Below are 22,351 nucleotides of genomic sequence, written 5' to 3' on the forward strand. Positions count from 1 at the left end.
CACCTTCCTCAGCCCTCACCTTTGCCCTTGTAGCGGCTCTTGTCTCCGTCTCTCAGCTCCAGGGCTTCATAGATGCCAGTAGACGCTCCGCTAGGCACAGCTGCCCTGAAGACACCTGGAAGGAGGAGGGAGAGATGTGAGGGAATGGAGGGGTGAGGGAACGAGGGAAGGGAGGGTGAGGGAGGGGAAGACAGATGAGGGAGGGAATGGAAGGGTTGAGAAAATGAGGGAATGGAGGGGTGAGGGAACGAGGGGAGAGGAAAATACCCATTAACCAGTTGATAATGGAATATCTAAAATAATCACAACATGTAGTGATGATGAAAAATACCAGTCTCTCACCTTTGTCAGTGTGCAGGTCCACTTCCACTGTGGGGTTCCCCCTGGAGTCCAGGATCTCCCTGGCAACAATGATCACTATCGACATCCTGTGGGGAACACACACACATACACACGCACAGTCAGAGGCAAATATAATACAGACACAATTCATTCTCACATCTAACAGGCACGCATACAAATGTACACACACACACACACACACACACACACACACACACACACACACACACACACACACACACACACAGCACCTTTCATCCTTTCTTCTAGCACATACAGTACACGCACCAACTCTGCTTCTAATACAGCCTTGTTCTAACACAGCCATGTTCTAACACAGCCATGTTCTAACACAGCCATATTCTAACACAGCCATGTTCCTACACAGCCATGTTCTAACACTGCCATGTTCTAACACTGCCATGTTCTAACACTGCCATGTTCTAACACAGCCATGTTCCTACACAGCCTTGTTCTAACACAGCCATGTTCCAACACAGCCATGTTCTAACACAGCCATGTTCTAACACAGCCTTGTTCTAACACAGCCATGTTCTAACACAGCCTTGTTCTAACACAACCTTGTTCTAACACAGCCATGTTCTAACACAGCCATGTTCTAACACAACCTTGTTCTAACACAGCCATGTTCTAACACAGCCATGTTCTAACACAGCCATGTTCTAATACAGCCATGTTCTAACACAGCCTTGTTCTAACACAGCCTTGTTCTAACACAGCCATGTTCTAATACAGCCATGTTCTAACACAGCCATGTTCTAACTCAGCCATGTTCTAACACAGACTTGTTCTAACACAGCCATTTTTTAACACAGCCAGGTTCTAACTCAACCATGTTCTAAACACATCCTTGTTCTAACACAGCCATGTTCTAACACAGCCTTGTTCTAACACAGCCATGTTCCAACACAGCCTTGTTCTAACACAGCCATGTCCTAACACAGACTTGTTCTAACACAGCCATGTTCCTACACAGCCTTGTTGTAACACAGCCATGTTCCAACACAGCCATGTTCTAACACAGCCATGTTCTAACACATCCTTGTTCCAACACAGCCATGTTCTAACACAGCCTTGTTCTAACACAGCCATGTTCTAACACAGCCTTGTTCTAACACAGCCTTGTTCTAACACAGCCATGTTCTAACACAGCTTTGTTCTAACACAGCCATGTTCTAACACAGCCTTGTTCTAACACAGCCATGTTCTAATACAGACATGTTCTAACACAGACATGTTCTAACACAGCCTTGTTCTAACACAGCCTTGTTCTAACACAGCCATGTTCTAACACAGCCATGTTCTAACACAGCCTTGTTCTAACACAGCCATGTTCTAATACAGCCTTGTTCTAACACATCCATGTTCTAACACAGCAGAGGGATTTCTGCATTATCAAAACAAGCTTTAGAAGAAGGGGGAGAAAGATGAGAGGAGCAAGGGAACAGTGGTAGAGATTCTAAAATGATTAAATCCCCCTTTGGCCAGAAATTATGAATATTCTGAGATGGGGTAAGTGATGTTCACAGAGTGAGAGAAAAAAATGACCTCTTAAATGTATTTTCTGGAGACATAAACAGAAAATAGAGACTAACACAGGCAGACTTCTACTCTCTCTCTCTTTCTCTCTCTCTCATACACACATAGACACAGACACAGACACACACACACACACACACACACACACACACACACACACAGCAAACTGGCACAAACTGACGCATAGTCAGGAAGTAAATGCTGTGAAGCAGATGCACTCTAAGCACATACAGCCACACACACCACACCGCAATTGACAGGCCAACCATCAAACACATTCAACATCGAACCTTGGACTAGTAGGACACACACACACCGTCAGTGAGTTTAGACACATAAGCTGATGCAATGGTACCTGTGCTGTGCTGTGCAGTCAAGGACTAATCAGAGGATATGAGCCGGCGGAGGGATGAAATGATGAGAGAAGAGAGCAGCAAGACAGAGGAGAGGAGACTGAGAAGGATGAGAGGAAGGAAGGAATAGATGTATATTGTTTTCCATTACCTGCAGTGTGTGTGAAGCCTGGTAGGAAAAGTGAGAGAATGTGAGCAAATGAGAGAGAAGGAGAGTGAGAGAGGGGCACAGGGAGGAGGTAGAAAAGGGGAGGCGGTGAGAACGTGCGACAGACGGGGGAGGGGGAACGCGCAAGTTATTGGAAGCTGCAGAGGAAAGGGGAGGGAGCGAGACTGGGTCAAGGAGACAGAAAGAGGAGAGGAGAGAAGGATTCAGCATAGCAGCATTAGGCACCGAAGAAGAGGGGTTGTGTGTGTTCTGTGTTTGGCTTGAGCCCAGAGAAATGTCACAAAATAGAATAGGAGAGAATACAACATGGAATACAAAACACAATCCCCCACAACCCCCCTGCCCCATCCCATGATGACACAGTCAACACACTGCACCACAGCAACAGAGCTACAGCCCCAGGCACTGACGCTCAGTATGTTGGCAAACACAACAATTACACATTCATTTATGCATACATTTGCTGGAACAATATTTCCGCAGATGTCATGAGTACTAGTCAGTAGTGATGTAAGCCCTGATAAGCTCACATACACAGAGAACAGGCAGAAACAGACGGCAGGTTTGGCAGGAGTGTATGCTGGGACATACTGTGGGATGCATGGGCTTAGCTTGCTGTGTGTATCTGCGAGCTAGAACATACTGGAGGATGCATTCACTTAGTTAGCATTAGCATTAATCTTCTACGACATACTGCAGGTTGCAGAAATCTGTTAGTATGGCTATCAGCTTTGTATAGATACAGTATGTGAATTGTCAACAATCTACACAAAATACTCTGTAATGTCAAAATGGAAGAATACATTTTATTTTTAAAAGATTGATAGAAATTATATATTTTAGTTGTTGCGTAAGTATTCAGCTCTCTGAGTCAATAGAAACACATTTGGCAGTGATTACACCTGTGAGCCTTCTTGCGTAAGTCTCGGGCTTTACACCTGGATTGTGCAATATTGAATTTCATAATTCTTCAAGCTCTGTCAAGATGTTAGGGGTCATGGCTAGACAGCAATTTTCAAGTCTTGCCATACATTTTCAAGCAGATTTAAGTCAAAACTTTGACTTGGTCACTCAGAAACATTCACTGTCTTATTGGTAAGCAACTCCAGTGTAGATTTGACCTTGTGTTGTAGGTTATTGTCCTGCTGAAAGGTGAATTCCTCTCCCAGTATCTGTTGGAAAATAGACTGAACCAGGTTTTCCTTTTGCCTGTGATTAGCTCCATCCTGTTTCTTTTTATCCTGAAAAACTCCCCAGTATTTGCAGATGTCAAGCATACCCATACCTTGATGCAGCCACCACCATGCATGAAAATAAGTAGGCAGTTACTCAGTGAAGTGTTATGTTGGATTTTCCCCAAACATAAGACTTTGCATTTAGGACAAAAAGTATATTACTTTAGTGCCTTGTTGCATACAAGATGGATGTTTTGGAATATTTATATTCTGTGTATTTGTATTCTTCTTTTCACTTAGTCATTTTTGTGGAGTCACTACAATGTTGTTGATCCATCCTCAGTTTTCTCCCATCACATCCATTGAACCCTGTAACTGCTTTAAAATCACCAATGGCCTCATGGTAACATCCGAGAGCAGTTTAATTCCTGTCCTGCACCTCAGTTCAGAAGGATGTCTTTCTTGATGTGTCTGGGTGGTTTAATTCATAATCCACAGCATAATTATTAACTTGACCATGCTTAAAGAGATATTCAATGTCTGATTTGTTATTGTTATCCATCAACCAATCACTACCCTTCTTTGAGGCTTTCAAAAAGATCCCTGGTCTTTGTAGTTAAATCTGTGCTTGTAATTCAATATTTGACTGAGGGACCTTACATATATTTTATGCATGGAGGACAGAAGAAGGGTTAGTCATTAAAAAAATCATGTCAACCCCTATTATTTCACACAGAGTGAGTCCATGTAACTTATGTGATTTATTAAGCAACATTTTACTCCTGAACTAATTTAGGCTTGCATAAACAAATAGGCTGAATACTTATGCAATGGACATATTTTAGTTATCACATTTTTATTAATCTTTAAAAAAAAATTGTATTTTTCTTCCACTTTGACATTACAGAGTAAATTGACAACAAAAAAAAGACAATTTAAATCAATCAATTCTAATTCCACTTTGTAACAATAAAATGTGAAGCAATCCAAAAGGTCTGAATAATTTTGCAAGGCACTGTATGTGAATGAAGGCGGTAATAGAGGACCAGGGCCAGTAACTAGTGATGGGTAGCATTTAACAGAATACACACATGGAGAGATGAAAGATAGAGAACGAACAATAAATCACAAGGCAGCTATAAAATACAGACGGAACCTCAGCGATGAAGGTGACAATTATGGAAGAGAGAGGGGGGAGAGATATCCAGAGGGAATGGGCAGAGGGCAGGGAGGATTTTGATTGGCTTCTTCTCTGGTGTGTTCCAGCTGGATGTCATATGACCATCTGCAGCTATTCTGACACTAGATAGTGAGAGCACGAGTTTACACACACGAGAGAGTGAGTGTGTAGGGATGTGAATGTGTTTATTTGTGAGGGAGTATGTATGAAGGGATGGACTGTGCCATAGGACACACTATTTACTGTGGCACTTATAATATTAACAAAGTGTTGGGATGGAAAGGCATGCTGAATATTGAACAGATTCAACAGCAAAACAAAAATACAACCAAGTAACATTTTTCACATGCACCAGGGTTGGGATCAATTCCACTTCAATTGTGCCAATTCAGGAAGTAAACTGAAATTCCAATTCTCATGGGTTTACAACAACAAAAATGTGTATTGGAATGTCAGTTTACTTCCTACATGGAAATGGGATTTTCAGACAAGAGACTGTATAAAGACAGAAAAACACCAGCAAACTCCATTGCTCCTGTACCACCTTTAGTAATGTCAGTCCTTGTCAGGTCAAAACCTGTTCTAAAAACATAACCTATCCACTCACTATTCCATAACAAACCACAACACAGTGTGCAATTATCTAACAATGTTTAATGTTTGTTTTCATTAATTAGTTTAATTAGTCAACAGTATACAATTCAATTCACAGACACACTAGTGTCTACACAAACATATATGGACTGTACAGCACATGTGTAGTATGTAGTGTGGCAATGTATAGATATTTATATAGTGAGGTGGGCAATTAACGCATGTAAAGTTGGAGGGTGGCTCTATATACAACTTGAGTGTGTGTAATCATGTGTGTACAAGTGTGTCCGCACGTGTGTATGTGAACGGTAACAGCAGAGAGGTTGAACCATAATTGCAGGTATTGAGTGTATTGGGTTCTGATGTGTGTGTGTGTGTGTTAAATGTATAGTTTATATATAGACAGTCCCATCATATCAAATATCTTCACGGTCAGTCGTGACCCTCTCCTCCCTTCTTCGTTCACAGCATCAGGCAGATCCCCTCAGTATCCTCTCCTCCATCCTTCTGCTCACCTTTCACCCTTGACCCCTGGCAGGAGAAAACACATGACATCAGTGGGTGATGTGGATCTCAACTGTCATAGTGGCTTCTTGTCTCCTCTCCTACACTGATCTGAAAACACTGGCTATGTCAAAAGCAATATGGAGGATTCTTAATGGGACTGAGCTTTTGCCTGTCCACTTGTTTAATGTGAGAGCAGATGGACGAGTGGTGTAACGTAAACCACTGTAGACTATTGAGATCAATCAAATGTATTTATAAAGCCCTTTTTACATCAACCGATGTCACAAAGTGCTGTACAGAAACCCAGCCTAAAACCCCAAACAGCAAGCAATGCAGATACACCCATTCACCACAGACAGGCTAACAACTGGGACAGGCCCAGTTCCAGACTGATCTCATCTGTTCCCTGGACCTTATTGACTCACCTAGTGGATTTGAAAGGACTGGATCGGGATTGGCGTAAGCAAAGACCCTATATCAGGGTTGATACCTATCCACTACTTTCAGATCAACAAAGGGTACAATAATTGATTTGGGACTGTGCAGTGCTGTCCACAGTACACACACTTTTACAAACACACACAGACATACAGGTCATGCTCCTCCTACCTCTCACCAGTCGTAACGGGGGCGAGTTGCGGGTGGGAGGTGTCTGGGAGACTCATGGCGAGGGGCGGGCGGAGACGAGGAGCTGGGTGGGGCGGCGAGGGCCAGCTGTTGCCCACCTGCCCTCCTGTCCCGGCCGTAGTCTATCCCCCGTGCGTTTGGGGGAGGGTACCTTCCGGCTGTGCTCCTCCACTCCTCATCGAAGGCAGCAGCCTCACCTGAGAGAGAGACAGGGGAGGGGAGGGGGTTAGAAACCTGGCCAGACGTAACTCTAACCAGGCAAGTCTAGCAACGGAAACAAACAGTTGCAAATACAGCCATTTAGCATCCATATGTTTTTTTCCCAAGGCAAATGGTTTATTATTACTTGGGGGTTAGAAAGGTGGGTATGGTCATACTGATTCTGGAGAACTGTAGTGAGTAGCACATGTAGCTCCATGACTTACTCTCCTCCAGGTTGATGTAGTCCTGCCGTTCTTCGCGGTCGCCGGTGTGGCGGTTTCGGGAGCGTTCCATCACGTGACCGCGGTCCCAGATGTGGTGGCCAATGGCCAGGCGCTCCAAGCCACTCTCGCTGTCACGCATCGATTGGCGCGTCTCACGAATCTGAGGGGAGGAGGTAGTGTTCAGCAGGGAGCTGGTAGTAGAGGCCAGTAGCTCTGGAGGATTGGCATTGTAAACCCCTACTGAACAATGTACATGCAATCACAGCAGTAAATGTAATTTGGCCTGCTCTCTTACCCCTCCAGGTGCAGTCCTCAGTTCGCTGGTCTGCTGGTAGACTTTAGGGGCTCCCATGTCTGAGGAGGAGTAGGAGATGACTGTGGAGGAAGAGAACGTCTGACAGTTTGGGGAACCCGACATTCTGTCCTAAAGGGAAAGAAGATAACACATCTTGTCTAGCTGGATTATGTTTAAGTTTCAACCACTGAACTCATGTTGGGTCTTTGCTTTAGACAGAGTTGTTGCTGGGTCACAAAACTTTAACTCTAAAATGTATTTTTTCTGGACACAGAGAATCTCCATTGAGGGTGCTTTGTAGCCCAGGAACATGCTTGATCTGGATCTGGGAAAGCAGGTGAGGGAATACCAGGAATCTCTGAAAATACTCACCATGTTCTCCATCATTCCTCCCATCATTCCAAACATGTCCATGAAGCCTCCCCCCTGGGGAAGGAACACATGAGGAAGTTAGTTATCTGATTTTGAAATTGAGAATTCGTTTTGAACATACTGGAATGGTGCATTCTGGGCTCTAAGAGGCAGAGATAACATCTTAACACGAAGGGACAAGGACTCACCATTCCCATCATTCCAAATGGCTGCAGGGCTCCAGCCTGAAAAGCAGTAGGTTATTTAACAGCAGACAACAAATATGCAGTAACAATGCAGTGTGGCATGAAGTAATATAAAATTAGACTACACTACATATAATCAAAGGGGAAATAGCTATGGTGTGTTGTATACCTACCAGGGTTGGGTCGATTCCATTTTAATTACAGTCAATTCAAAAAGTTATCCTATGTCCAATTCAAATTCCAATGTTTACCCATTGAAGATAATTTGAATTGTAGTGTACTTCCTAAATTTGAAATGGAATTGAACCCAACATCACACACTTACTAGAGATACTCAGAGTAGTGACACTCTCGCTCACACACACCTGAAGGTGGGGTGCACGGGGAGGCTGAATCTGAGGGCTGAGGGGGAAAGGTTCGTAGCCAAACGACCCAAACAGACTCCTCATCTGTTGCCTGTGGGCTGCGAATGGATCCCTGCAAAACAGAAACAATTTATCTCACTGAGGGTACAGATCATGAAAAAAAAAACAGCGGTGAATAAGGAAAGGGATTGCTGACATCATGATGAAAACTCAGGTGAGAAATCCACCTGTTTCCAGGTGTACTCTTGACCATGGTTACTCATCATGGAATGAGAATATACGGGGTAAACACATACTTATGTAAAAAAGAATAAACTAGACATATCCGTAATACATCCCAGCCGTGACATAGTTAACTATGTGGTGTATGTAGTTATCTAATATATTCTGGCTGCCTGCCTACACATGGTGGCAGGAGATTAGGCCTTTAAATCTCAGAACAAACGACAACGACTGTGTTTATTCATTCAAATGGGTATAAAAGCAAAACATGCAGTTCGCTTGGATAAAAGGCTATACGATACTCACATCATGTAAGGGTTGTCATCCACGTCATTTAAATATCGAAACATGGTGTTTTGCTTAGCTAATTAAGCTAGCTGGGGCTAGCTAAAAACGTAGTTTCTTCGGGCCTCAGTACAAAAAATAATGTAAGAGGACAGTTAATGTACGACCTCTCATTCAGGTATTTCGACACTTCTAGAACAGCGTACCGACGGACAATAGTGAGAAATGTGCAGCAGTATTGTTAGCAAGTTAGCTATCCTTGCTAGCCACCTAGCATCCGTGTTAGGAAACTAGCCTGAAAACTAGCGTACAAACCAACGTTGGAAATGAGCCCCTTAAAGCAGACTTATTTGCCGATAGAAAGTCGTATATTGCTCACGCCTAAGTACAACTTAATACATTGGCTAGGGTTTTCCTAGCAAGATAGCTAGCTATTTTTCCACTGTTGATTGCACATGAAAACGGAAGTCAAGCTGACAAAGGAAGCCAAAACGTCAGGAATCCAAAGGAAGAAAGATGTTGATGTCGCTACAATTTTCCAACAACCTGACACCTACAAACGCCTCTCTTTTGTGCAAAATATGCACCTATCCGTTCAGAAGCCGTGGTGCTAAATGTCACCGAATAAAAAACAAATGACCCTGCAAAACGCCTGTAGCCCGCAAGCTAGAATTAAGCGAAATGTCAATAAAAAAAAAGGGGGAGGCAACATCCGGAAATGACGCAGGCTCGTCGTCAATGAGGACAGAATGCAAAAAGACCAACATGCCTTACCCTTGCTAATGTGTAATATCTGTCAACCAATGTCACTTCTTTGGTATCTATTTACATAAAAACATGTATTTTTTTGTATTGAATGTCACTAAAAAGAGCTGGTGACAGGGTGTCATTATGTCACTGGGTGACATAATTTATATAGAGCTTAAAATCATCATCAACTATCTTTTTTTCTAAAGCATAGTCTTGATATGACTGTAAAAACAGAACATTTTAAAACAAGACTCAGAAGCAACTTTAGGAATCAAAATATTGCCAGAAGTTACAGAAATGTGAGAACACTGCTCTCTACAGGCCTTGCTTTTGAGGATCAAACTGCTGTTGCATGCATGTATGCTCAAAAGTTGTGCCAACTGTCAAATATGTTTTTGAAGTTAAGTTTTAATGTCACATGCACAAGTATAGTGAAATGCCTTCTTGCATGCTCCAAACCCAACAATGCAGTAATCAATATCAAAGTAGCACTAAAGATAACACAAGCTAGAACAAAAACGCATGAGAAATAAAAATAAGAACACAAGGTAATTCGCTATATACAGGGTCAGTTCCAATATCATATTTACAATGTACAGGGTTACTGGAGTGATAGAGGTAGACGCAGTGCATTCGGAAAGTATTCCGACCCCTTGACTTTTTCCACATTTTGGGACGTTACAGCCATATTCTAAAATGGATAAAAAATATATATATTTACATTTTCACAAAACACACCATAATAACAAAGCAAAAACAGGTTAAGACATTTTTGCTAATTTATTATAAAATAAAACACTGAAATATCACATTTACGTAAGTATTCAGACCCTTTACTCAGTACTATGTTGAAGCACCTTTGGCAGCGATTAGAGCCATCCAGGACCTCTACACCAGGCAGTGTCAGAGGAAGGCCCTAAAAATTGTCAAAGACCCCAGCCCCCCCCCAGTCATAGACTGTTCTCTCTACTACCGCATGGCAAGCGGTACCGGAGTGCCAAGTCTAGGACAAAACGTTTTCTCAACAGTTTTTACCCCCAAGACATAAGACTCCTGAACAGGTAATCAAATGGCTACCCGGACTATTTGCATTGTGTGCCCCATCCCCCCAACCCCTCTGCTGCTACTCTGTTTATCATATATGCATAGTCACTTTAACTATACATTCATGTACATACTACCTCAATTGGCCCGACCAACCAATGCTCCCGCACATTGGCTAACCGGGCTATCTGCATTGTGTCCCACCACCCGCCAACCCCTCTTTTACGCTACTGCTATCTCTGTTCACCATATATGCATAGTCACTTTAACCATATCTGCATTGTGTCCCACCACCCGCCAACCCCTCTTTTACGCTACTGCTATCTCTGTTCACCGTATATGCATAGTCACTTTAACCATATCTACATGTACATACTACCTCAATCAGCCCGACTAACTGGTGTCTGTATGTAGCCTCGCTACTTTTATAGCCTTGTTACTGTATATAGCCTCGCTACTGTCATTTTTACTGTCTTTTAACTGTTGTTTTTATTTCTTTACTTACCTATTGTTCACCTAATACCTTTTTTGCACTATTAGTTAGAGCCTGTAAGTAAGCATTTCACTGTAAGGTCTACACCTGTTGTATTCGGCGCACGTGACAAATAAACTTTGATTTGATTTGATTTGAGTCTTCTTGGGTATGACGCTACAAGCTTGGCACATCTGTATTTGAGGAGTTTCTCCCATTCTTCTCTGCAGATCCTCTCAAGATCTGTTAGGTTGGATGGGGAGCGTCGCTGCACAGCTATTTTCAGGTCTCTCCAGAGATGTTTGATCAGGTTCAAGTCTAGGCTCTGGCTGGGCCACTCAAGGACATTCAGAGACTTATCCTGAAGCCACTCCTGCGTTGTCTTGGCTGTGTGCTTAGGATCGTTGTCTTGTTGGATGGTCTGAGGTCCTGAGTGCTGTGGAGCAGGCTTTCATCAAGGATCTCTGTACTTTTCTCCGTTCATCTTTTCCTCGATCCTGACTAGTCTCCCAGTCCCTGCAGCTGACAAACATCCACACAGCATGATGCTGCCACCAGCATGCTTCACCGTAAGGATGGTGCCAGGTTTCCTCCAGACGTGACGCTTGGCATTCAGGCCAAAGAGTTCAATCTTGGTTTCATCAGAGCAATTCTGGAGCTCTGTCAGAGTGACCATCGGGTTCTTGGTCACCTCCAAGACCAAGGCCCTTATCCCCGATTGCTCTGTTTTGCCGGGCAGCCAGCTCTAGGAAGAGTCTTGGTGGTTCCAAACTTCTTCCATTTAAGAATGATGGAGGCCACTGTGTTCTTGGGGATCTTCAATGCTGCAGAAATGTTTTGGTATCCTTCCCCAGATCTGAGCCTCGACACAATCCTGTCTTAAAGCTCTAAGGATAATTCCTTCGACCTCATGTCTTGGTTTTTGCTCTGACATGCACTGTCAACTGTGGGACCTTATATAGACAGGTGTGTGCCTTTCGAATTCATGTCCAATAAACTGAATTTACTGCAAGTTGTAGAAACATCTCAAATATGATCAATGGACACAGGGTGCACCTGAGTTCAATTTTGAGTCTCATAGCATCATTTTTCATCAAAACCTATTTTCGCTTTTTCATTATGGGGTATTGTGTGTAGATTGATGAGGAACATATTTTATTTATCAATTTTATAATAAGGCTGTAACGTAACAAAATATGGAAAAGTGAAGGGGTCTGAATACTTTCCGAATGTACTGTATGTATGGGAGTAAGGTGAATAGGCATCAAGACTGTCTAAAGTCAGTATAAATGTGTGTGCATGTTACAGTATGTGTGTGTTGGAGTGTCAGTGAGTGTGTAGAACACTGTGACTGTGCAAAACTATTTTTTTAAATTCAAGGGTAAACTCAGATAGTCCGTGCAGCCATTCTGTTAGCTCCAGTTGAAGTCGGAATTTTACATACACCTTAGCCAAATACATTTAAACTCAGTTTTCACAATTCCTGACATTTAATCCAAGTAAAAATTCAGTTTTAGGTCAGTTAGGATCGCCACTTTATTTTAAGAATGTGAAATGTCAGAATAATAGTAGAGAGAATGATTTATTTCAGCTTTTATTTCTTTCATCACATTCCCAGTGGTTCAGAAGTTTACATACACTCAATTAGTATTTGGTAGCATTGCCTTTAAATTGTTTAACTTGGGTCAAACGGTTCGGGTATCCTTCCACAAGCTTCCCACAATAAGTTGGGTGAATTTTGGCCCATTCCTCCTGACAGAGCTGGTGTAACTGAGTCAGGTTCATAGGCCTCCTTGCTCGCACATGCTTTTTCAGTTCTGCCCACACATTTTCTATAGGATTGAAGTCAGGGCTTTGTGATGACCACACCAATACCTTGACTTTGTTGTCCTTAAGCCATTTTGCCACAACTTTGGAAGTATGCTTGGGGTCATTGTCCATTTGGAAGACCCATTTGCGACCAAGCTTTTTAACTTCCTGACTGATATCTAGTTTATGCTGCAGTAGTTTATGTGTCGGGGGCTAGGGTCAGTCTGCTATATCTGGAGTATTTCTCCTGTCTTATCCGGTGTCCTGTGTGAATTTAAGTCTCTCTCTCTCTCTCTCTCTCTCTCTCTCTCTCTCTCAGCCCTACGACCATGCCTCAGGACTACCTGGCCTGATGACTCCTTGCTGTCCCCAGTCCACCTGGCCGTGCTGCTGCTCCAGTTTCAACTGTTCTGCCTGCGGCTATGGAACCCTGACCTGTTCACCGGATGTGCAACCTGTCCCAGACCTGCTGTTTTCAACTCTCTAGAGACAGCAGGAGCGGTAGAGATACACTGAATGTGATTGGCTACGAAAATGACCCTGTTGGTCATCCTGTTGGTCATCTATGAACATTTGAACATCTTGGCCATGTTCTGTTATAATCTCCACCTGGCACAGCCAGAAGAGGGCTGGCCACCCCTCATAGCCTGGTTCCTCTCTAGGTTTCTTCCTAGGTTCTGGCCTTTCTAGGGAGTTTTTCCTAGCCACCGTGCTTCTACACCTGCATTGCTTGCTGTTTGGGGTTTTAGGCTGGGTTTCTGTACAGCACTTTGAGATATCAGCTGATGTAAGAAGGGATTTATAAATACATTTGATTTGAGATGTTGCTTCAATATATCCACATAAATTTCCTTCCTCATGATGTCAACTATTTTGGGAAGTGCATCAGTCCCTCCTACAGCAAAACACCCCCACAACATGATGCTGCCACCCTCATGCTTCACGGTTGGGATGGTGTTCTTCGGCTTGCAAGCCTCCCCCTTTTTCCTCCAACATAACGATGGTCATTATGGCCGAACAGTTGTATTTTTGTTTCATCAGACCAGAGGACATTTCTCCAAAAAGTACGATCTTTGGCCCCATGTGCAGTTGTTTCCTCCAACATCTTCACAAGGTCCTTTGCTGTTGTTCTGGGATTGATTTGCACTTTTTGCACCAATCTCTAAGAGACAGAATGTGTCTCCTTCCTGAGCGGTATGACGGCTGCGTGGTCCCATGGTGTTTATACTTGCGTACTATTGTTTGTATAGATGAAAGTGGCACCTTCAGGCGTTTGGAAATTGCTCCCAAGGATGAACCAGACTTGTGGAGGTCTACAATTTTTTTTCTGAGGTCTTGGCTAATTTCTTTTGATTTTCCCATGATGTCAAGCAAAGAGGCACTGAGTTTGAAGGTAGGCTTGAAATAAATCCACAGGTACACCTCCAATTGGCTCAAAATATGTCAATTTGCCAATCAGAAGCTTCTAAAGCCATGACATAATTTTCTGGAATTTTCCAAGCTGTTTAAAGGCACAGTCAACTTAATGTATGTAAACTTCTGACCCACTGGAATTGTGATACAGTGAATTATAAGTGAAATAATCCATCTTTAAACAAATGTTGTAAAAATTACTTGTGTCACGCACAAAGTACATGTCCTAACCGACTTGCCAAAACTATAGTTTGTTAACAAGAAATTTGTCAAGTGGTTGAAAAGCGAGTTTTAATGACTCCAACCTAAGTGTATGTAAACTTCCGACTTCAACTGTATTTAGCAGTCTTATGGCTCGGAGATGGAAGCTGTTTAGGAGCCTGTTGGTGTCGGACGTGATGCACTGGTACCGCTTACCGTGCGGAAGCAGAGAGAAAGGTCTATAGCTTAGGTGGCTCAAGTCTAACGATGTCATGGCCCTTCCTTTCACATTGGCTGATATAGAGGTCCTGTATAGCAAGGAGCTCGGCCCCAGTGATGTGCTGAACCTCCATGCGATCGAGGGTGGTGCTGTTGCCATACCAAGCAGTGATGCAGCCAGTCAAGATGCTCTCAATGGTGCAGCTGTAGTACTTTTTTGAGGATTTTAGATGGTGTGCATTTCCACTGTATTGCTATCCTCGTGGGGTTCAGTTTTCAATTCAGTCCATTCCACCAATTGGATTAAGTCACGTTTATGAAGTTGATTTATTTGTTTTTGATATTATGTGTACAAGTCACTGTCATACATACTACTGGCTAGATGCCGGCTACCACCCAGTCACTCAATCCTGCACCTTAGAGGCTGCTGCCTTATGTACATAGACATGGAATCCCTGGTCACTGTAATAATGGAACACAGTACACTTTATTAATGTTTCGAATATTGTTCTACTCATTTCATATTTATATATTGTATTGTACTGTATTCTAGTCAATGTCACTCTGACATTGCTTGTCGTAATATTTATATAATTCCATTATTTTACTTTTAGATTGTGTATATTGTTGTGAATTGTTGGATACTACTGCACTATTGGAGCTAGGAACACAAGCATTTCGCTACACACGCAATAACATCTGCTAAATATGTGTATGCGACCATACAATTTGATTTTATTGTATTTATTGTCGGTAGGCGGCAGTACTGTCACTCGCAGTTGCGCAGAAGTGGTCTAGTCAAACCCGGATGTAACCAACGCCTAATTGCCGGAGAAAACGGTGAGTACTTTTCTGAAAACGGGGATAATGAATTTGTTTTCGTTGAATAAATGTGAAGACAGTTGTAGTATAGATTAAGCCATCGTTATATATTAGTGCCTACTCACGTAAGAAACGTTGAATTGTTAACGACCATAAGCGACTTTTTAGGAAATTAGCAATCACAGGCTAACCGAGGGGCAATGCCTGCCTGCCAACCCACATTGTCATAACTTTGAAAACGTTAATGATATGCGGACTGTACAAAATAACCAACTGTCGGCAATGTTTTATAACAATCTAACTTTACCAAAAATGATCTGGCTAGTTAACGTTATATGCTTCACGTTAGTGTCTCCCGAGTAGCCGGTAGCTAACGTTTGGTATGAAAGTATTGTTCAATTTTGCCTGACACTTCATACAGTGTAGAGCAAATTGTAAGGTAACTTTCATTCATTTATTTTTAGACTGACTGAGGCTTTAATGGCTAGCTACAGATGGTTACACCAGGTAATGTGTGAAACCAAATATTGTTGGTATGCATTACTGGGAGTTACAGGTTACTGTATGGTGTAACGTTAGCACAGAGAATTTGACCAACCTTAGTGATATAATCTTTACAAATTTCGTTGTCAATTCGGCCAAACATGTATATTCTAAAATGTCTGTGTCCAGTTGCAGGTAGTGCGTTTGAATTTAGAAAATGCTCAGTTATTAATGTGTACGGCGCCATCTTAGTGTTGGTCGCAAATTATCTGTGCTACGCCAAACAATACCTAACCTGTACCTAACTCCCAGTAATGGATCCCCAACATCTGCTTAAATCGCATTATCTGGTGTAACAATCTGTAGCTATGCAATGGCATGCTTGCGGTCCTTGCATTTTTTTCTGGTAAATATGGGTGCATTTAGACAAGCAGGTCCACTTTTTCCTCCACTAATTGGTCGTTTGACCAATCACATCAGATTGATTTTTTTTAAATTGCTGATCTGATTGGTCTAAAGATCAGAATTAGTCAGCCTGTCTAAGCGCAGCCTCTGCCGAAGTTAGTTAAGCCATAACGGTAGAGCGATTGTTTATTCATAAGAGATGCCATTTCCTTTCACATGTTTAGGTATAGACTAGCTGCTTGTAGTAACGCTAGCATTTACACACTGCGTTGCTGGGAATTAGCTTGTAAAAAAAACCGCCTAGTTCGCCAGAAGTTATACAATACATTTCAATTTACTCTATCTGTAGGCTTGGTCCTTATGCAGGGTTGAATTTGTAAGATAAAAAAAACATCTATTGGAACGTATAATTAACCAGCGTTTCCAAACGTGGGTCTGAGAGTTCAGTTCCTCTCTGCTTACATCATGTCAAAATAAAAATCACCAAGATTTTGCTTTTTTGTGCATGTATGGCACACGTGCATGACTTTATTTTGACATGAAGTAAGCGGAGAGAAAGTGGGTCTACAATTGACCCACGTTTGGAAAGTATGTTTTAATTTATGTTCTAGTGGATGTTTTTTCTCAATTTCCCCCTGCATAAGGACTAACCCTAAGGACAATCTGCAGAGTAAGTTTAAATATAATGTTCCGGTGGACTATCGCGGTTTTTTTGCAAGATAATTCCCAGCGTCACAAGGGTGGAATACTAGCGTTGCTAAAAGCACATGGGAATACAGTAGCCTTTACAAATGTGTTAATCAAATTATTCAGCAGAAGTAACGATTTGAAATGATAATCTTAAATCAGGCAAAACGCAACAAGTAGTCATGACTGTACATCATGTCGCTTCCCTGTCCCTGTCATGTCTTTGCTATGCAAGTATGCGGAAGTTAACCTTGTCTAGCTGTAACTGGAAATAACTTTTTATTACATAACACCAAGTTTGTCACAGAGACTCATTTTTTGGGGGGTAGTCCAGGCATATTTTGATTTGTCTGGACCCTTGTCTGTTTACCTGTCTGTCTCTACCTCCTTCCATTGACTAGTAGAAGTTCTCTCCCCCATAAAGGCTCCATTTGTAACAATCAACATGTTTCCAATGCGGTCAAGCATCGTTTGTGGTTTGATGATCAATAGATGCCCTTGTTTTGAGCATTAGCCTAACACACCATGAACATCACCTGTCTGTACATCAATAGACTGCAGGCAAGGCAGACAGTGTTATTGCTAATCGGGGTGCTGTTTTTAGTTTGTGGAGTCACAAGCAAGGTCTCAAATATGTCCTTCATGAGATAGTAACTCTACTTTGTTATGTCTGTCTCTCTCTGAGTAGATGCAGACAATAAAGTGTGTAGTGGTGGGGGACGGAGCTGTAGGAAAGACCTGTCTACTTATCTCCTACACAACCAACAAGTTCCCCTCAGAATACGTGCCTACGGTAAGAGGTGGGCAGGGGAGAAGGTAAGTAGGGGAAGACAAGTCACACCCTAAACACTGTGGAGGTCAGTGGGGGGATGTCCAGAGAGCTGAGTAGGAGGGTAGAATGGGCTTGAACACCATAACCAGCCTGCCAGTTGGGGTAATGTTTGATTTGAACTTTTTTTTTTTTTTTTAATGTTTAGCTTATTGATTTACCTTTGCTTCATGAAATAATTTTAGATGGGTAACATCCCTTGAACGTTTTTACTCATTCTTTTGTGTCTCATGTGTGCAGGTGTTTGATAATTATGCAGTGACGGTGATGATCGGAGGGGAACCCTACACACTTGGGCTTTTCGACACCGCAGGTAATCTGTCTCTGTCTGTCAATTTATGCTTTTGTCTGTATATCCTTTTAAGCAGTCTGTGTGCTACAACTCAATCCTAGTCTGCCTTTGTTCATTCTTGAGAACATATGATGTCTTGTAAATGCAACTCAACCAGTTGAATCGTTCAATATCCCATTAGTTTCATTGTCACAGCGTTCTCTCCCTCTGGTTGGTCGTCTCAGGTCAGGAGGATTACGATAGGCTGCGACCTCTCAGCTACCCACAGACGGACGTCTTCCTCGTCTGTTTCTCCTGCGTCTCACCCTCATCCTTTGAGAACGTCCGAGAGAAGGTCAGTGTTGGTCTCTGAGTCGCCACAACTCAACTTTTTACCTTGTATTATTACCCATAGAGAAACTTATAGATGATGGACTGAACCCTTTCCTTAGCCACTTCACCTTCTGTTATGGCAGAATATCTCCCAAAGCCCATTGGAAGGCTATGTGAAGTCATCCTCATATTGCTTACATCAGGAATGGGCAACTTTGATTGGGCCGCAGTGGCACACGGGTCTGTGTACCCACATCCATTCCCACGCAGGCAGTCAGAACCGACCTTAGAGCCGGCCATAGCCTTTCGGGGGCCCTAAGTTTTCTTGCGAGCAAAACATTGGAGTTTTAGTTAAGTTACTGCAATTCTACACATTTTGCCATGGAGTGTAGAGAAAATGTTGCAGTTTTAAAGTACGTTTGCTTCAATTCTATACATTTTGCCATGGGGCGAGAGAAGATTTTACAATTTTAGAACTAATTTCATGCAATTCTACTAATTTTGCTATAGAGTGGAGAGAAAAATGTGTAGTTTTACAGCAAAGGTTCTTAAATTCTACACACTGCCGTAGTGTAGAGAGAAATGTTTGCAAAATGAATGGGGGCCTCCCGGTCGACCATGATTACTACAAGTAATGATTACTACTATTGTAACTCTCAACAGTAAGTTGAGACCCCGAATGAGTTCCAAATAGTTTTGTTTTTTTAAACACATTTTGGGAAATTGATTCGCAGCCCTCCAGTTACCCATTCCTGGCTTACATCTATCTCTGTTGATATCTGCAAACAGAATGGCTAGGGCCTAGCTCAGGGTCAAAAACAAGAGCATGCACTACTAGCACTCACTTTGCTGAAAAATGTACTTACTACAACTGGGTTATGTAGTTGTCTCACCTTGCTATCTTAAGATGAATGCACTAACTGTAAGTCGCTCTGGATAAGAGTGTCTGCTGAATGACTAACATAAAAGTGATTTTTGAATTGAGCATATGAACTGATTCTGTACACACTCTGACCTCTGTGTATCCTTTGACCCCTGTAGTGGGTTCCAGAGATCTCCCATCACTGTCCTCGTACACCCTTCCTGTTGGTGGGCACCCAGGTGGATCTGAGGGACGACAGCAACACTGTGGAGAAGCTGGCCAAGAACAAACAGCGGCCCCTGTCCCCTGAGAGCGGAGACAAGCTGGCCCGGGACCTCCGGGCCGTCAAATATGTGGAGTGCTCTGCCCTCACGCAGGTAAGAGGCCAAGGATTATGATAATGTTTCATGGTTAGAGGGAAAAACGCTGATAAGGACCCATGGTGGCTGAAACATTGCTGTACTTCACAAAATAGGTTAGAATACATTTATAAACCATGAAAAGTAAATTAAAACTCTCCCTCTCTCCTCTCTCTCTCAGAGGGGGCTGAAGAACGTGTTTGACGAGGCCATCCTGGCAGCTTTGGAACCTCCGGAGACTAAACCCAAGAAACGCTGTGTCCTGCTATAAAGGGAGGAGGAGAGAGGGAGTGGTAGAGGGGCAGGGTTCAGAATGGGCGAGTTGGTTACAAGTAAGAGAAGCAGATCAACAGCTTGAAAAAGGACAAAAAAGAGTGAAAAGGAAGGAGATGAAATGGCATCGAGACTCCAATACATTCATGCACTGTGCCTTCTTAATATGTATTGAAAAAAGGAGGAGAGCGATTTGGTCTTTCATTTAAAGAATACAAGAGGGGAAGGAATCAACAGAACTTTCATCTAGTCTCCTTCTCCAGATACACTTTAGACATCTGCAGTGTTTACCCTAACATTACTTTGGTGGGGCGGGCTCTCCTACCTGCCTGTCATGTTGCATTTGTGCCTAGCTTAAATGAAATAAATACCTTGGGGAAACACTTAATTGACATTGTTTTCTTTTGTTGCTACTTTGAGGAGGGAGGGGGAGAACACAAGATTTGTTTCCACTCCCGACCAGGCTAGCATGCTAGAATGGTCACTTTTCATTTTGGGACACACCAAGTGCATTTTCGCCTCAGATTTTACTGTCTTCTGCAGGTGACACAGAACTGAATTTATATTATTTTTTTCATCTCTTTTTATGTCATGTATGATGTATTCATTTTATGATTATCTTTGGGGAAATTCTTAGCGTATATTATATTTTTTTGGTGCGTAATAAAAAAAAGAAGTTTTTTACTTGACTACCAACTTGATTGTGATTGGTTGATAGTATAACAAATTAAGCTGTAGTATTTTGAATAGCTGATCTTAATCTTGATAATAACAATAATGGTGAGATTATAACCTTTTCCTAGTCAACTTCTGGATGTTTGTAATTGCAGAATGTTTGTAATAAAATTGTTTAACTGACACAGTTGGTCATTGAGTTAGTGTGTAATTGTTATTTTTCTATATATGTTTCACGTGATGGTATACAGCACACATCATAGAAGAAACTGTAGTCAAAACAAGTTTATTTGATCAAGTCGACTGCAGAACACTGTAGCAACATGCATCACAATTGTTTCACAGCAGCGTTGGACTAAAGCAACATGGATGCAGACGGACTAGGCAGAGAGGACAGGTATTCTTACTGGTGGAATCTGAGGGGTAGGAGGAGGGGCCACAGGATGATTGATGTACAAATAAATAAAAGAATAGTGGCAAGAGACTCATAAATACAGTAAATGTATAGACTGCAACTACCTACTACACTGAAATCAAACCGATTTAAGAAAAGGGCTGTAATAATTTCCCTGTTAGTGGTTAATTTCGGCTTTAAATGCTTTGTCAGTTTAAGTTAATTGTGTGTGTGTGCTCGCTGTGTGCCGTGTGCCGTTGTGATCTAGACAATCACCTACACAGTGTAGGACGCTGACTTGCAATGCTGCATTATAGTTCCTTTTAGGTTGAAAGAGTACATCATGAGTGTAATATGTTCCATGGGAGTGTTAATATTGCTCTGTGCAGTGAGTTTCCTTTCTCCATGCTTGTTAGTATATCTCTCTACTTTCTGGCATTAGAGGTAATGGGAGAGGTCATTCCACTCTTTCTGCCTTCCCTTGCAGAGGTTTCTGTCATGCGTAGGTCCTCACTCTCAGAATGCACTGGCTTATACTATCCACACGGTTCTTGCCAGAGTCTTAAAGTGTATATCAGGTCAGTTTGTAGAACATGTCATCAAAGTGTTGTTCTACAATGTCTGTACAGGGCTCCACAGCAGGGGTTCCCAACCTTTCCCCCAGGGCCCCACTTCTCACGTTTGAAAAATGTAACTTTGTTTAATTTCAGGTGGGCTATTTAATGATTATAATAATAATGGATAAGGAAAATAAAGTCTTGACCCGATTTCCCAAAATGTTATTCCGCTACCAAATATGTTTAATTAAAATGTATATGAAGCTCAATTTAATTCTAGCTATTCTCATTTACAGAAAGTGAATAGATCAATTGATAGTGACAGAGTCACACATTGTATAAGATTACTTCCCAAGCAAAGTCCAATTTCTTTGGGTCGTAGCTCAGATTCTGAATGTCATAGAGACAAACCAAAGATATTCCCAGAGTCGGGAATTTTACCCCTTGTTTCTAGCCTAAAGCATCACAGATTTAGCCGTTGTTTTAGGTATAAACAAAAATGTTTTAATTACCCCTCAGGTCAAGGAAGGTCCTGCCCCCCCCCCCCCCAAAAAAAGAAACATTGGCGCCTCCTAGGTTGGGAACCCTGGTTCTAGAGTGTCTGGTCCACAGGAGGTTGGTGGCACCTAAATTGGGGAGGACAGGCTCATGGTAATGGCTGGAGCGGAATTAGTATAAAATACATCAAAAAACATTCCATTCCAGCCATTATTATGAGCCGTCCTCCCCTCAGCAGCCTCCACTGATCTGGTCATTGTAGTGTTCCAGAATGTCTGGGTAGTGTTGTGTTCTAGAGTGTCTGGGTACTGTTGTGTTCTAGAGTGTCTGGACAGTGTT

The 22,351-nt window shown here is 42.3% G+C and overlaps 3 protein-coding genes across 5 annotated transcripts in view; 1 reads left to right on the forward strand and 2 right to left on the reverse strand.

Moving 5' to 3' along the window:
- LOC115187945 (gamma-enolase) overlaps positions 1–2,504 on the reverse strand; it is a 13,780-nt gene extending 11,276 nt beyond the window's left edge. Inside the window, exons 1-3 of one of the 2 annotated variants that reach the window (XM_029747032.1) lie at positions 2,407–2,504; positions 343–428; positions 20–115 (exon numbers count right to left, since the gene is read on the reverse strand). In XM_029747032.1, the coding sequence (XP_029602892.1) occupies positions 20–115; positions 343–427 (181 nt within the window). In that variant the 5' untranslated portion in view covers position 428; positions 2,407–2,504. Of the gene's footprint in view, positions 1–19; positions 116–342; positions 429–2,257; positions 2,352–2,406 lie in introns of those variants that run through there. The other variant, XM_029747040.1, reaches the window with a different exon arrangement.
- A 2,909-nt stretch (positions 2,505–5,413) lies between these two features.
- On the reverse strand, positions 5,414–9,361 carry LOC115188149 (myeloid leukemia factor 2). Of its 2 annotated transcripts, none has more exons than XM_029747084.1 (8): positions 8,678–9,361; positions 8,150–8,261; positions 7,788–7,823; positions 7,600–7,653; positions 7,228–7,356; positions 6,933–7,092; positions 6,497–6,704; positions 5,414–5,904 (listed from the first exon to the last, which is right to left on the reverse strand). In XM_029747084.1, the coding sequence occupies exons 1-8, from the start codon at positions 8,719–8,721 to the stop codon at positions 5,892–5,894; spliced, it is 756 nt and encodes a 251-aa protein (XP_029602944.1). In that variant the 5' UTR covers positions 8,722–9,361; the 3' UTR covers positions 5,414–5,891. The 2 variants fall into 2 exon arrangements, with proteins under 2 accessions (XP_029602944.1, XP_029602945.1); XM_029747085.1 differs by having other exon boundaries at positions 6,490–6,704; positions 8,678–8,862.
- A 5,958-nt stretch (positions 9,362–15,319) lies between these two features.
- Positions 15,320–20,750, forward strand: LOC115188175 (cell division control protein 42 homolog). The gene is made up of 6 exons (XM_029747086.1): positions 15,320–15,404; positions 17,650–17,754; positions 18,031–18,103; positions 18,307–18,416; positions 19,436–19,633; positions 19,797–20,750. The coding sequence occupies exons 2-6, from the start codon at positions 17,650–17,652 to the stop codon at positions 19,884–19,886; spliced, it is 576 nt and encodes a 191-aa protein (XP_029602946.1). The 5' UTR covers positions 15,320–15,404; the 3' UTR covers positions 19,887–20,750.
- Positions 20,751–22,351: the final 1,601 nt, after the last annotated feature.

This window comes from Salmo trutta, chromosome 3, assembly GCF_901001165.1.
Source record: "Salmo trutta chromosome 3, fSalTru1.1, whole genome shotgun sequence".
Lineage (NCBI taxonomy): Eukaryota > Metazoa > Chordata > Actinopteri > Salmoniformes > Salmonidae > Salmo > Salmo trutta.